This window comes from Copadichromis virginalis, linkage group LG16 (genome assembly GCF_057382275.1).
Source record: "Copadichromis virginalis isolate Kocher_CV1m ecotype Utaka linkage group LG16, C_Virginalis_male_GT1.1, whole genome shotgun sequence".
NCBI lineage: Eukaryota > Metazoa > Chordata > Actinopteri > Cichliformes > Cichlidae > Copadichromis > Copadichromis virginalis.
Genome location: NC_140633.1, coordinates 5,853,279 through 5,866,425, shown reverse-complemented (window position 1 = coordinate 5,866,425; position 13,147 = coordinate 5,853,279). Strand labels below are relative to the sequence as shown.

At 40.0% G+C, this 13,147-nt stretch overlaps 1 protein-coding gene and 1 long non-coding RNA gene across 3 annotated transcripts in view; both read right to left on the bottom strand.

The window, feature by feature from the left end:
* The window catches only part of LOC146690153 (uncharacterized), a 147,173-nt gene that overhangs the window by 84,342 nt on the left and 49,684 nt on the right, over positions 1 to 13,147 (bottom strand). The window lies entirely within an intron of this gene.
* LOC146690155 (uncharacterized) lies at positions 613 to 12,176 on the bottom strand. 2 transcript variants are annotated; one of them, XR_014915623.1, is made up of 6 exons: positions 5,201 to 12,176; positions 4,879 to 5,015; positions 4,567 to 4,789; positions 3,263 to 4,448; positions 2,995 to 3,113; positions 613 to 2,908 (listed from the first exon to the last, which is right to left on the bottom strand). XR_014915623.1 is itself a non-coding variant. In XM_085435029.1 (2 exons), the coding sequence occupies exons 1-2, from the start codon at positions 12,018 to 12,020 to the stop codon at positions 6,757 to 6,759; spliced, it is 5,172 nt and encodes a 1,723-aa protein (XP_085291155.1). In that variant the 5' UTR covers positions 12,021 to 12,176; the 3' UTR covers positions 6,696 to 6,756. The 2 variants fall into 2 exon arrangements, 1 of the variants encoding a protein (XP_085291155.1); XM_085435029.1 differs by lacking the exons at positions 613 to 2,908; positions 2,995 to 3,113; positions 3,263 to 4,448; positions 4,567 to 4,789; positions 4,879 to 5,015 and having other exon boundaries at positions 6,696 to 6,765; positions 6,858 to 12,176.

Here is a 13,147-nt window from a genome sequence, read left to right as displayed (position 1 = left end):
TCCGTCCCATACACACCCATTATAAACTCTGAAACGGGTGAAAAAACATCATGAAACTTAAACTGGAACTGAAGAAAAAGTATAATAGATATTGAAAAGATAAATACAAGTTGAATAGTTGAATGTCTTGTCTTCGTTTTAAAGTTTGAATGGTGGCTCTATGTCAATGTATGTGGAAGTAGTAAGAGTTTAAAAATGAGTAAGTTGAATGAGGATTTGAAGGGTCTCCCCATTGAAATACATTATAAATTTTTGTTGAATAAAGTTGAATAAAATTAAAAATATAAATGTTAAAAATATGAAATTTAGAAGCAGTGTTGTCCAAAAGAATAGGAATCTAACGGTGTTTGAATGGTTTTTCTAAGTTGAACGGTTTTGAAGGAGTAGGATTACAAAAAACGTACGGAATAGATAAAATATAATAATAATAATAACTAGAAAAATTTGCATTTCCTGCGAAAATGCAGTGTGGATGCTTTAAAGCTGAAGCTGCATGCAAAAACTAGCTGAAAAAGCTGAAAAGTTGCAGAAATTGTAAAGCTGAAGCTGTCTGCTGAAGATAGTTGAAAATAGCTGAAGAAGCTGTAGAAATCAAAGCCAGTTTTTAAAAAATTGTTGAAATTTTAATAACTTTGCAGAACAACATCAAGTTAACAAAAATGAAATAACTTAGCAGAAATGCAATAACTTAGAAGAAACATAACAATTCAGCAGAAATGTTGTAATGTACCAGAAGCTACAACTTAGCAGAAATGTAATAATTTAGAATAACATAACTTAGCAGAAATGATATAATTTAGTAGAAAATTAATAACTTGGCAGAAATATTACAACTTATCAGAACTGCTATAATTTTGCAGAAATGTAATTATTAGGAAAAAACTGTAAACAGATAAAAGCTGAAAATGATGACGTAACCTCAAAGTTACTTGTTTAACTGTGAAAAATGACCAGAAACATTAGAAAAGGAAGAAAACCAATTCAATTAAATTTATATAGCGCCAATTCACAACAAAAGTCGCCTTAAGGCGCTTCATAGATACAGAGAAAAACCCAACAATCATATGACCCCCTATGAGCAAGCACTTTGGCGACAGTGGGAAGGAAAAACTCCCTTTTAACAGGAAGAAACCTCCAGCAGAACCAGGCTCAGGGAGGGGCGGCCATCTGCTGCGACCGGTTGGGGTGAGAGAAGGAAGACAGGAATACCAGCCAGCAGATAAACTGATGTGAAACAAAACCAAAGTAAAATTGCAGAATTTACACAGTTGGTGAAATGTAAAAATGGCAACAAAAAACCCCCAAACAAACAAACAAAAAAACAAAAACAAACAACATTTAGTTAATAAATGCACAAGATGATTTGATGATAAATATGGTACCAATCTACAAAATACTGTCGAAATGAAGTCCACATTGTGATATATTTCAGGTGTGGAGAGTCACACAGCTAAACAATCGATGTGCATATTTAAAGAATCAAATAAAGAACATTGTTGTGGAATAAATTACAGTGAATAATAATCACTGCCCTGCGTTAGAGAGTGACTTATGATGAGGTATTAATTGGCTTAACTTTACCTCTAACAGCTTTTCACATAGTGCTGTGACCAGGGTGAAATCCATCATAAAGTAACTGTAAACAGTAGAACCATTAGCATGAATGTTATGGTTCTACTCTGATCAAAACTCAAGTCAGCTGTGTGACCTGATATAAAATGATAAAGAGGAACACATATAAATGACCTTTATGAACTTTTCAAAATGACTTTATATGTCTGACCCATTATCTCTATATATTAGAGCAGATGTGGAAAACCACTGTTAGACCTACTCTATACTAACACAAACACAGTCACAAATTCATTGCTAGTGTGACATGTGGTCCTTTTTGCCTTTGACCAATGATATGCTGGTTACTTGGACCAGTTTAGTATTTGCTGTCACAGAGGAATGTTAACCATAAATCCAAAAGACAAAACTGAAAAAATATGTTAATTGCAAACATGTTTTTGCTTAGTAAAAGGATTGAAATTACATGGAAACTGTCACCTTAAAGCCTCATTGTAAATATCATCACAAACAGATGTTTTCCACACGGTTAACAAAGCTCCACCACATCCAATCACTGCATATAAATCTAAAAGAAAACAACAACAAATAAAATGTAATTAACACAAGTGAAGTCTAAGGAGCTTGGAAAGAAAAGCGTCTGGACTTCTTTGAGTTCCTTGAAGACGTTTCACCTCTCATCCGAGAAGCTTCTTCAGTTCTAAGGGTCAATGGTGGAGAGTCCCAGATTTAAACCCAGTGGTAGTTTCTCCCCAAAGAGGGACAAAGAACCTCCTGATGATCCTCTACCTAATCACATGAGCCAAGGTGTGAAAGTGGGTGTGGGTCCCAATCAGCCAGGGTTTTGGGTGAGCTCATTGTGAAACCTGGCCCCACCCTATCATGTGATTTCCTGAGGTCAGGAAATCACCCACGCCCACTCCCAGGATGTGAGTGGATGTTACGGTGTCTGGGGAGGGAACTCAAAACTGGATTATAGATGGCAGACAGTTGGTGTTGTAAACCACCGCCTCTGTTCAAAGATGGTCGCTCACAGTGGACGTAAATGGCTTCTTTCACTCCTCCATCCTCGCTGCACTTTACAGCGTACACCACATTGTTAAGTTTGTGTTTAGGAGTTTTGTCTTTCAGGTGAACCAGTTTCTGTCAAAGTGTGTTGCTGGGTCTAAAGTACACTGGGATGTCGCATTTGGAGAAAACTCTCCTGAGTTTTTCTGATACACCGGCTACATAGGGGATGACAATGTTGTTGTGTCTGTCTTTCTTATCCTCCCTCGCTGGTGTCTGATGTTCTTTTCTGTGAAGCTGGAATGCAGGCACACTGGACGAGCTTGTTCTAAAAAATACAGAAAAAGGAACATTTTATTTGTGTTAAGGCCTAAAAACTACAAATAAGTTATACAATGAACAATATTGAAATACCTTATAGGTGCTGCAGGCCACATAACCAGAATCCAGAGCAATCTCACACTCGCATGATGGTGAGGAAAGACATGAGCTCTGCAATGAGGTTTGAAGGCCTCAGTTGGGACACTGAAGAACTCAGAAGACAGCAATACATGCACAGAGAGACAGAGTAGAAAAAGCATAGATTTGTAATCTATAATGTGAATTAAAACTCAAAAAGTGTCTTAATTAATTAATTGAATTAAAAACACTGACATTTTTTATCAAAGATAAAGAATCATACCTCTCTCTGCTCTGAGGATCACTGAGCATCTCTGACAGGAAATACAGTTTCCTCAGTAGGAGTCATCATTGATGGTCTCAGAGGTGTGTAGTGTGGCAGCATGATGATGGTCTCCAGATCAGGCAGGAGGTCAGGTGATGGGTGTGTCATCTTCTCCATTGAAGACACACTGGTATGGCAGTTCATAACACAGCAGTCTCCTTGTGGCATGTAGTTATCTGTGCAGTCCAGCACTGATGGATCAGGTTTGGCTCAGCAGTTCATGAAGATGGTGTTAAGATGTTGTTGTTTCAGCTGAGGATGGTGAAGTTTGAAGGTTTTGCCACAAAGGAGACTGTGCCCTATCTGAAAAAATATATCTACAAAACAAGTGCTTTTAACACCACCCACCCAGCTCAGCCCCCAAGTGTCTATGTAATGCTGGTATGGGGTGTCGGTTACTAAGTCTAATTAGTACATAGGGGATGACAATGTTGTTGCATCTGTCTTTCTTATCCTCCCTCGCTGGTATCTGATGTTCTTTTCTGTGCATCTTTGCTGACTTTATAAACGCCCAATTAGGATAGCCACACGTTTTGAGTGCTTCCTTTACATGTGTGTGTTCCTTCTTTTTCCCTTCAGGCTTAGAGGGAACATGTTCTGCCCGGGGGGGAGGGATGTGTCCTAATTACTCCAAGTTTGTGTTCCAGAGGGTGATGGAAGTCAAAGAGGAGGTACTGGTCCGTGTGTGTGGGCTTCCGGTAAACTTCGATGTTGAGTTTGCCGTTCTCTTCAATGTGCACAGCGCAGTCCAGGAAAAGCAAACAGTCATCCTTTGTGTCTTCCCTGGTGAACTTGATGTTTTTATCCACGGCGTTAATGTGCGCAGTGAAGGATTCCACTTCTTGCCTTTTGATTTTGACCCAGGTGTCGTCTACATATCTCTACCAGTGGCTGGGTACTCTTCCTTTGAAAGAGCCAAGAGCCTTCCTTTCCACTTCCTCCATGTAAAGGTTGGCTACAACAGGTGACACAGGGGAACCCATGGCACAGCCATGTTTTTGTCTGTAGAAACCCTCGTTGTATTTGAAATATGTAGTGGTGAGGCAGAGGTCTAACAGTGTGCACATCTGATCGGGTGTGAAGTTGGTCCTGTCTTCCAAGGAGCTGTCTTCTTGCAGTCGTTTTCTGACAGTCTCCACTGCCTCTGTAGTGGGTATGCAAGTGAAGAGAGAGACTACATCAAAGGACATCATGAGAACCTTCACAGACATGACACAAGGGAAGACTTTTGATTTAATAACTAAGCTTAAAACAAGTGTTACCTTTGAATATTTGTGGGAAAAATCTGATGCTACCCCAAGAATACAAAGCCACACTGGAAATGATGACAGGCTTGCAGCCCTCTGTCTTCCTGGAGTGAGGTGCCCGATCAGTAGAAGTGAATTGACAGAAGTCAGTGTCTGTAAGAGTGGCCAAACACTGATACTCTGTCCACTTGCGTAGAGTCTAAGAAGCTGGAATGCAGGCACACTGGACGAGCTTGTTCTAAAAAATACAGAAAAAGGAACATTTTTTTTGTCTGTAGAAACCCTAAAAACTACAAATAAGTTATACAATGAACAATGTTGAAATACCTTATAGGTGCTGCGGGCCACATAACCAGAATCCAGAGCAATCTCACACTCACATGATGGTGAGGAAAGACATGAGCTCTGCAATGAGGTTTGAAGGCCTCAGTTGGGACACGGAAGAACTCAGAAGACAGCAATACCTGCACAGAGAGACAGAGTAGAAAAAGCATAGATTTGTAATCCATAATGTGAATTAAAACTCAAAAAGTGTCAACAAGTATAATCATTTGAGTGTGGAATTATTTATGCAATAAACAGGATTTTAATTAATTAATTGAATTAAAAACACTGACATTTTTTTTTTATCAAAGATAAAGAATGATACCTCTCTCTGCTCTGAGGATCACTGAGCATCTCTGACAGGAAATACAGTTTCCTCAGTATGAGTCATCATTGATGGTCTCAGAGGTGTGTAGTGTGGCAGCATGATGATGGTCTCCAGATCAGGCAGGAGGTCAGGTGATGGGTGTGTCATCTTCTCCATTGAAGACACACTGGTATGGCAGTTCATAACACAGCAGTCTCCTTGTGGCATGTAGTTATCTGTGCAGTCCAGCACTGATGGATCAGGTTTGGCTCAGCAGTTCATGAAGATGGTGTCTGAAAAAATATATCTAACAAAACACGTGCTTATAACACCACCCACCCAGCTCAGCCCCCAAGTGTCTATGTAATGCTGGTATGGGGTGTCGGTTACTAAGTCTAATTAGTGCATCAGAAAGCGGGGGCTACACCTAAAGCCCACACTTTTTGATGTCTTTGTTTATTAGCAGCTTTTTCCAGCTGCTCAGAGAATTCTGACTTGGCCTTTATCCACCCAAACCCAAACCCACCCGGATAAAGGCCAAGTCAAACTCACACACCATACCAGCATTACATAGACACTTGGGGGCTGATCTGGGTGGGTGGTGTTAAACTGTAGTCGGGAACTTTCAGAAAACTATCCATTTACTTCTAAATCAGTTTTTATACATATTCTGTAAGCTGTACTAATGTTTTTCTCTACATAATGTATCATTATAGACATCTCTGGTAGCCTAAAGATAGTTTATAACTTTTGACATTTTTTACCTGTAAAACATGATAAGCAAAAACTCATTCATCACAAAAACTTTTGATTCTACAAAAGCTACTATAATCAAGAAAATATAATTGTCTGTATTTATTCATGTGACCCATAATAAATACCTGCATTTATGTGGGATTTATTTATTTACTATTTCATATTTTCAAGCCCTTGGAGGGGAAGATCTCGTTTGTTGAGCTACATACGTCACAGTAAAAAGATTTAGTCATTTAAAACATGAGAATAAAAGAAATGATGTTGGTTTAATAAATGTTGCAGCACATTTCAGATCAGAGGTGCATGATAGCAGATGTTCTCTGCTCTGCATGAAGTTCAGCAATGATTTGGTGAAATGATTAATAACATTGCAATAAGAAAGGGTCTTCTTACAGACAGAGTAGGGAAGACAATTTTTTCAATGAAAAATATTTTTCATGCTCTACAATCAGTAAACTCTGTAACAAACATGATCTGTAATTGTTTCAAAACTCACCAGACGACTTCATGATTGGCTCGAGGACAGGACACAAAACACGGGGTTGTGGTAACTGTAATATGATCTCAGAACACCTGAATATAGACATTTCTGTGGCTGAGAAATAAAAATGAGGTCAAGCAGGGTGTTCTTGTCTGTAGTGCCAGAAGTGATCAGCTGTGAATACCCTCTCGACTGAAACTGCTCCAGAATCTGTTTTCTTCCACTCTGCAACTGGTTCTCATTAAAATCTCCACACACAATTATTGGGTGACAGTCCATTATTTCAAGTGAATCTAAAAGACTTACCAGGTTTTGCATGAATGGTGTCAAACTGTAGTCAGGGGGTCTGTACACAACAGCAATGAGTGCAGGGAATGGAGCCTGAACCTTCAACACTAAAAACTCAAGATCAGTGACATTATGCAGATACTGTTTTACCTGAACCTGAAAATGATTCCTCAAATACACAACAACTCCCCCACCACTTCTGCTGGCCATGTGAGGAAAGTTTGTGTAGGACACATGTCTGTTGCGTTTGAACATGGTGTAGCCATCCAAATGAAGACTGTCTGCAACAAAGGAGCCTTGAAGGTGAGACTCAGTGAGACACAAAACATCTGCTAAACACATTTCATGATGACTCTTGATGTCACTGATGTGAGATGGCAAACCCTCTGTATTGTGATGGATCAGTGTAAGAGTGTCAAGTCTGCTGGCTGTTTCTCTGACTTGAAGAAGAGGCATCATTTCCTCAACACTGGCTTGTCTCATGGTTTGGAGCGCTGCAGTTACCTCGGGATTGGCGTAAATCTTTTTCTCATCCAAGTCCTGCAAATAGAGTCCACTGAGAGATGTCACCCTGCTGAGAGCAACGTAAGCCATACCTGGTTCAAAAATGTTCTTCATTGAAACTACAGCTGTCTGTGTTGTAAGACCCTGAGTTTTGTGAATTGTGCAAGCGAATGCTAGCTTTACAGGAAACTGTCTGCGTACTGCTCCTTTAAACTTCAGACTCTCCTCTGCTCTCTCAATGTAAACCAGATCATCAGAAGCTGCATTAGCACTGCGGTTGTGTCTCATAGGCTGCCGGTTGTCCATCCTGAGCCCCAGTTTAATTATGTGTCCATCATTTTCAGATCTCACCACCTTTACCAGTATACCAAAAGCACCGTTGACCAAACCGTTTAGTGTGTCCAAGTTTCTGGTCAGCATGACTCGAGCTCCTTCAGCAACATTCAGAGTGTCAGGTAAATCATTTCTCCCACCTGTAAATGGTTTGTCTCTTCGTTCCATTCTGCCTGTACATTTATCCTTCTGGAAATCGTCTGCATTGATGATTATGATGTTTGAATGAAGCTTCTTCAGGGTATCTGTGTTGTGGGATTCCACATTCTTGTTGGTGGCATAAATGTGTAAGACCTCAGTTGGACATTCTTCTGGTGCAGTCACAGCCTGTGACAACAAATCTCTGTCGCACTGAGAAAGCTCATCTGTCTTTTCTTTGACTCTAATCCTGTTCAGCATCTCTGCAAAGGCCACATCATCTTTCTGACGCATGATCTCGGTTAGAGTGATCATCTGAAAATGTTCCTGCCATAGGTCAATCTGTTCTGGATCGTAAACACAGAGAGGTTTAGACTGTCGCACTGGTGGCAGCTGGTAAAAATCTCCAACAGCTAAAACTGACATTCCACCAAAAGGTCTCTGAGTGCCTTTGATTTGTTTCAGTCTTGCATCCACATAAGCAAAAAGGGGTTTTGAAACCATTGAAATCTCATCAATAACAATAATTTCAGCATTCATCAGCTCAGATCTGACTTCATCCAGTTGGTTACCAAGTCCTTGAATGGGTGGTTTCAGACTCCTGGGTAGTTTCAGTAGAGAATGTAATGTAGAGCCATTGATAGAAAAAGCTGCTGTACCGGTAAATGAAGTCAGTAAAACAGTTGGATTTGATATGTCAGCTTCTTCTGCATTAGCAGGCAGTCTGCTCAGGATCTTTGATGCTTCAGAATGAATACACTTAATCAGATGTGACTTTCCAGTTCCTGCACCACCGTTGATATAGAAGAAAAATGGATCTGGGTTCAAACCACAAACTCGCTGAATACACCAGTCTCTTATGGCATAGAACACGCAGGCCTGCTTCTGGTTCAGATTCTGATACATTACACGTACCACGGCTGGATCTACTGCAGGTTGTTCTCTGACGGCTCTGATCTCTGTTACAGCATCAGACTGACGACTGTAGTCGGGGACATTCTCCTGTTCGTTCTCATCATCAGAATGTCTCTCAGGAAGATTCTCATCACATTGCAGCCTCACAACTTCAGATTCAGGAGCAAGATTACACCATTCATCAATCACAACATCCCTATTTTGTTCAAACTCTTCCAGTGCACTCTCAATATCCTCAGAGTTCTTCTCATACTTGTCTTTATTTCTTTTCACAACCCTTTTCACAGACTCACTGTGGTCTGAACATGGAAGTCGTACAAAACCTGAGTTGTAGAAGGACTGATAGGTTTGGAACCCTTGTGGTTTCAGTTCCTGCTCTGATCTGTGTGGAAGGTAAAGTCTCAACAGTCGACCATAATATTGCTCAGGATCTTTTTCCTGTGAACAGTGGTAATATCTGATTATAGCTGGTTTATCATTCTTTCGCCTTTGTACAAATCCAAGCTGGTTTAGAAGAGGAAGCACATCTTTTCCTTCATTTGGACCACTCACCAACCTGCACAAGGCAGCAAAATCAGCCAGCGACATTTCCTCATATTCTGGGGTCTCAGGTCTGCATTTGTATTTATCACTCAAACTTGTCATCCAAATATTACAACTGTCGTGTGTTGTGCTTTCCAGGAAGCTCATGGGCCGACTCATTTTTACTGGGTTATCATCCGTTGGTACAAATACAACACTGCGGGAACATTTTTTCATTTTTAGGCCACAGACTCGAGTCACACACTCCTGTGCGCTGATTTCTCTCTTTTTTGAGTAAGCCTGCATCACAGCTCTCATTTCATCACACTCATTGACGGTGTTCTTATCAGAGTTGTCAATAACTGTCTTCAGGTATTCAGAGAGGCCAGATTCTTTCTTTGTTATATATTTACAGAGGTATTCTATACATGAATAGGCATTCAAAATGAATGAGACATCTAAATTAGAGTTCCAGGCTTCAAGCAGGTCTGGGTTGTAATTGTTGATCCAACACTCATTTGGGTCACGTTTCAGAATCAGAGCTGTTTTCTTGTTTATGTCTTGGAGGCATTGTTCATACTCATTCATTGTCAAGTTGCATCGTGACAGAATCTGCTCTATGGTGAGGGAAGCAGCTTCAGGTTCCTTCAGTAGGTTCAACAAAGGTCTGAGTTTGGCTTTTGCAGCTTCAGTGTCTGAATCCTCATCCTGTCTCACAATCATTGTTCTTGTGGCTGGTGGTTTGGGAAACCCAAATCTACAACCAGAGTTCACACTCTTAAAGCATGTCTTTGTGTGGTTTTTGCTGTGCTTTTGTAGCTCAGTGACTTTTTTGTGCAGTTCAGGTTGTTTTTCTGGATCAGGGAGTTGAGCTGAGATGTATCTGTCAACAAAGTCACAGACAGTTTGGTCGTCATCCACATCTGCTTCTACCTTTTCTCGAATCCACAGCAACATGTGTATATGTGGACTACCTCTGTGCTGGAACTCAACTCTGTAAAAGTAATCAATGATCTCACCAAGGGGCTGTGCAGGAGAAAAAAGCAAATCTCTGAACAAAGCCTCAACACGTTTATCAAACATTCGCATGGTGGTTACTGGATTTGATCTTAGAATTTCACACTTTTCTGACCAGTCCAGGGCTTCAAAATCAACCTCTTCACCTTGCTGTCTCTTTATTGCTTGAATCACTTCAGGCCATCTCATCTCAGCAGCAGAGAAAGTGACAAAGAACTGAGGTGTTCCTATTTGGCGAACCATGCTGAATAGATCTCTGGTAGTTTTCTGCCAGTAAGCTGGAGTTCCTCTGAGTGGCTGCATAAATCTGATTGCATCTTTATTTCTTACCAGCTTCTCTACTTCTGTCTTACTTTGTAACATTCCTGATGTGATTTTGCGTCCATCTTTGGTCATAGTTTTACCTTTCCTTAGCTGTATTGTCATGCTGGAATTAGCCAAGTGTATTTCAGTGACAAACTGTGAGAAAAACAGGTAATTTGTGTCTTTAGCAAATCTTGCATCAATGTTGAAAAGCCTTGACTTGAAGTAAGCACTTGGTGTGAGTTTAAGACGTCTCTTTTCATCCAGTGTATTCTGACCAGTAGGAAACTGCACAGGAAATGCCATGGCTTCCAAATGAGGAGTTCTGAAGAAGCTAACAGGATTGTTTCTTTCTGCAGGAGCCACACAATATGTGTTATCAGTGAAACAGAGAATCTCTTCTGAAATGTCAACAGGCTGCAGACAACTTTCTAGAGCAAAACCTCCATTGTTCAAATCACTTTCTGGTTCATCTGGATTTTGTTCCTCTGGTTGTTCATCACAGGATTGCATATTAATATCTTGGTCACTTTGAGACTCACTTTCACACAAAAGGGCATCTTTTTCATAGTTGTCAATTTCCATTAAATCTGCTTCATTATAATCATCACTTGCCATGCTGGCTTCATCACTGCTGTCATCATCAGGTAACGTTGGATCACAAAGCAATGCATCATCTCTGATAATAATATCTGTGTACTGTGGATGAATTTGTTTCAGTTTACGCAGAGCTTGAATGAGTTTAGACCAGGTGACAGTCTGGAACAGCTGATGGCCTTTGTAGCACAGTCGTCTTTTCAGCTTTATCCTCATGATCTGTGATTGGCTTCTGATCCTCGGTAAAGAGTCAACTGTTTGTTGGACCTCAGATGGTACACACACCACATTACCACGTATGAGTCTCTGTCTCCCCTTTGGAAGAGGAATAATCTTAGCAAATGGTATGCATTTGGCAATCAGATGTCTCTCCAGAATGTTGAGATCACAAAGTTCAGCTGGAATATCCTGCAGTTCTAAACCATTAACAGCAGCAAGCCTGGGCATGCATCCACTTTTGAGGGAACTGTGACATGTGTGACAGATATACTCTTTTTTTCTCTCAACAGGAAAGCTGCAGTGATCATGACATGCTTCATCACACACATGAACAAATTTACCAGTTAGGCACTGATGAGCTACAGTCTGGTGTTTTGAGTAATTTTCTCTTTTGCAGATTTTCACCTGATTAGGAAAAGAAGCTTTTAGACAAACAGTACAAACATAAGATGGTGCTGACTTAATGTTTGATCTGAAACGAGATATGGCCTCATTCATTAAAGTGTTCTCTGGATGACACTGTAAACTCTCAGCTGGTCGATGCATCTGGCGATATTTCCGTTTTATATTCATTGCACATCTGATATTATGCATCTGTCTGAAAGAAAAACCGTTCCAATATTTTACTCTCATTCGTTCTCTCATATTGTCCTTGTGTTGTTGCTGAAATTGTTTTTCTTCTCCATACCGCTTTGTCATATAAGATCGTTTTTTCTGTTTAAAATCTTCGCTTTTTTTATATAGGTTATATACATATGACCTCATGTAAGCTTTATGTTTCTCTCTGAATCCAGCACAAGTTCTGTATATTCTTCTTATACGCTCTTTCTGCTTTTCTCTGAATATGGGAGACTCTCTATATGTTCTTGTTACACGTTCCTTCTGCTTTTCTCTGAATATGGGAGACTCTCTATATGTTCTTGTTACACGTTCCTTCTGCTTTTCTCTGAATATGGGAGACTCTCTATATGTTCTTGTTACACGTTCCTTCTGCTTTTCTCTGAATAGGGGAGACTCTCTATATGTTCTTGTTACATGTTCCTTCTGCTTTTCTCTGAATATGGGAGACTCTCTATATGTTCTTGTTACACGTTCCTTCTGCTTTTCTCTGAATATGGGAGACTCTCTATATGTTCTTGTTACACGTTCCTTCTGCTTTTCTCTGAATATGGGAGACTCTCTATATGTTCTTGTTACACGTTCCTTCTGCTTTTCTCTGAATAGGGGATTGTCTTTATATGTCCTTATGACACATTCTCTTTTTCTCTCTCTAATTTTAGCACTTTCCCTATACATCTTTCTAAAATGTTCTCTCTGTTTCTCCTTATAGGTAGCATTTAATTTATACAATTCATTTTTGTACATGCTCTTTTTCTGTCTGTGATCAGGATCATTACACTTCTTAGTTGAGTTTTTTTTCTTTGTCTTGAAGCTTTCATCAAACCTGTACATCTGCCTTTCTTTCATCTTCTGATTTTCCTTTCTCTGTGGTAGCTTTTGTTGGGTCAATAATCTTCTCCTCATTTTTTGCCTTTCATGTTTACTATATTTCAGCAGTTTATCTGAGAGTTCCTCTGTTATCTTAGTTGAACTGGAGGCACTGTTTGAATCATTCTGAGGAACAGAATCTGATGTTACCTGAGTGTCTCTTACAGAAGATGCAGAGGTTTCTATTTCTAAATAATCAGAAGGACGATTGTTCAGCTCAGCAGCTGGCTCATTTGAATAATCCACTCTGGATGACATCACTTCAGTAGCTAAAGTGTCGGCCACAGTGTTCTGTGTCTGCTCAGTGGACTTTGGAGTTTCAAATTCAGGTTCATTTAAAGCTGGTGCTGGAACAGTTGTAGCTGTTTGTCTGTTTTCATCAGCATCTCTTTGGTCAGCAGCGT

Bases quoted from the DNA above. Each gene is read 5' to 3' on its own strand.
- LOC146690155 (XM_085435029.1), bottom strand. From the start codon at position 12,020: ATGAGGTCATATGTATATAACCTATATAAAAAAAGCGAAGATTTTAAA.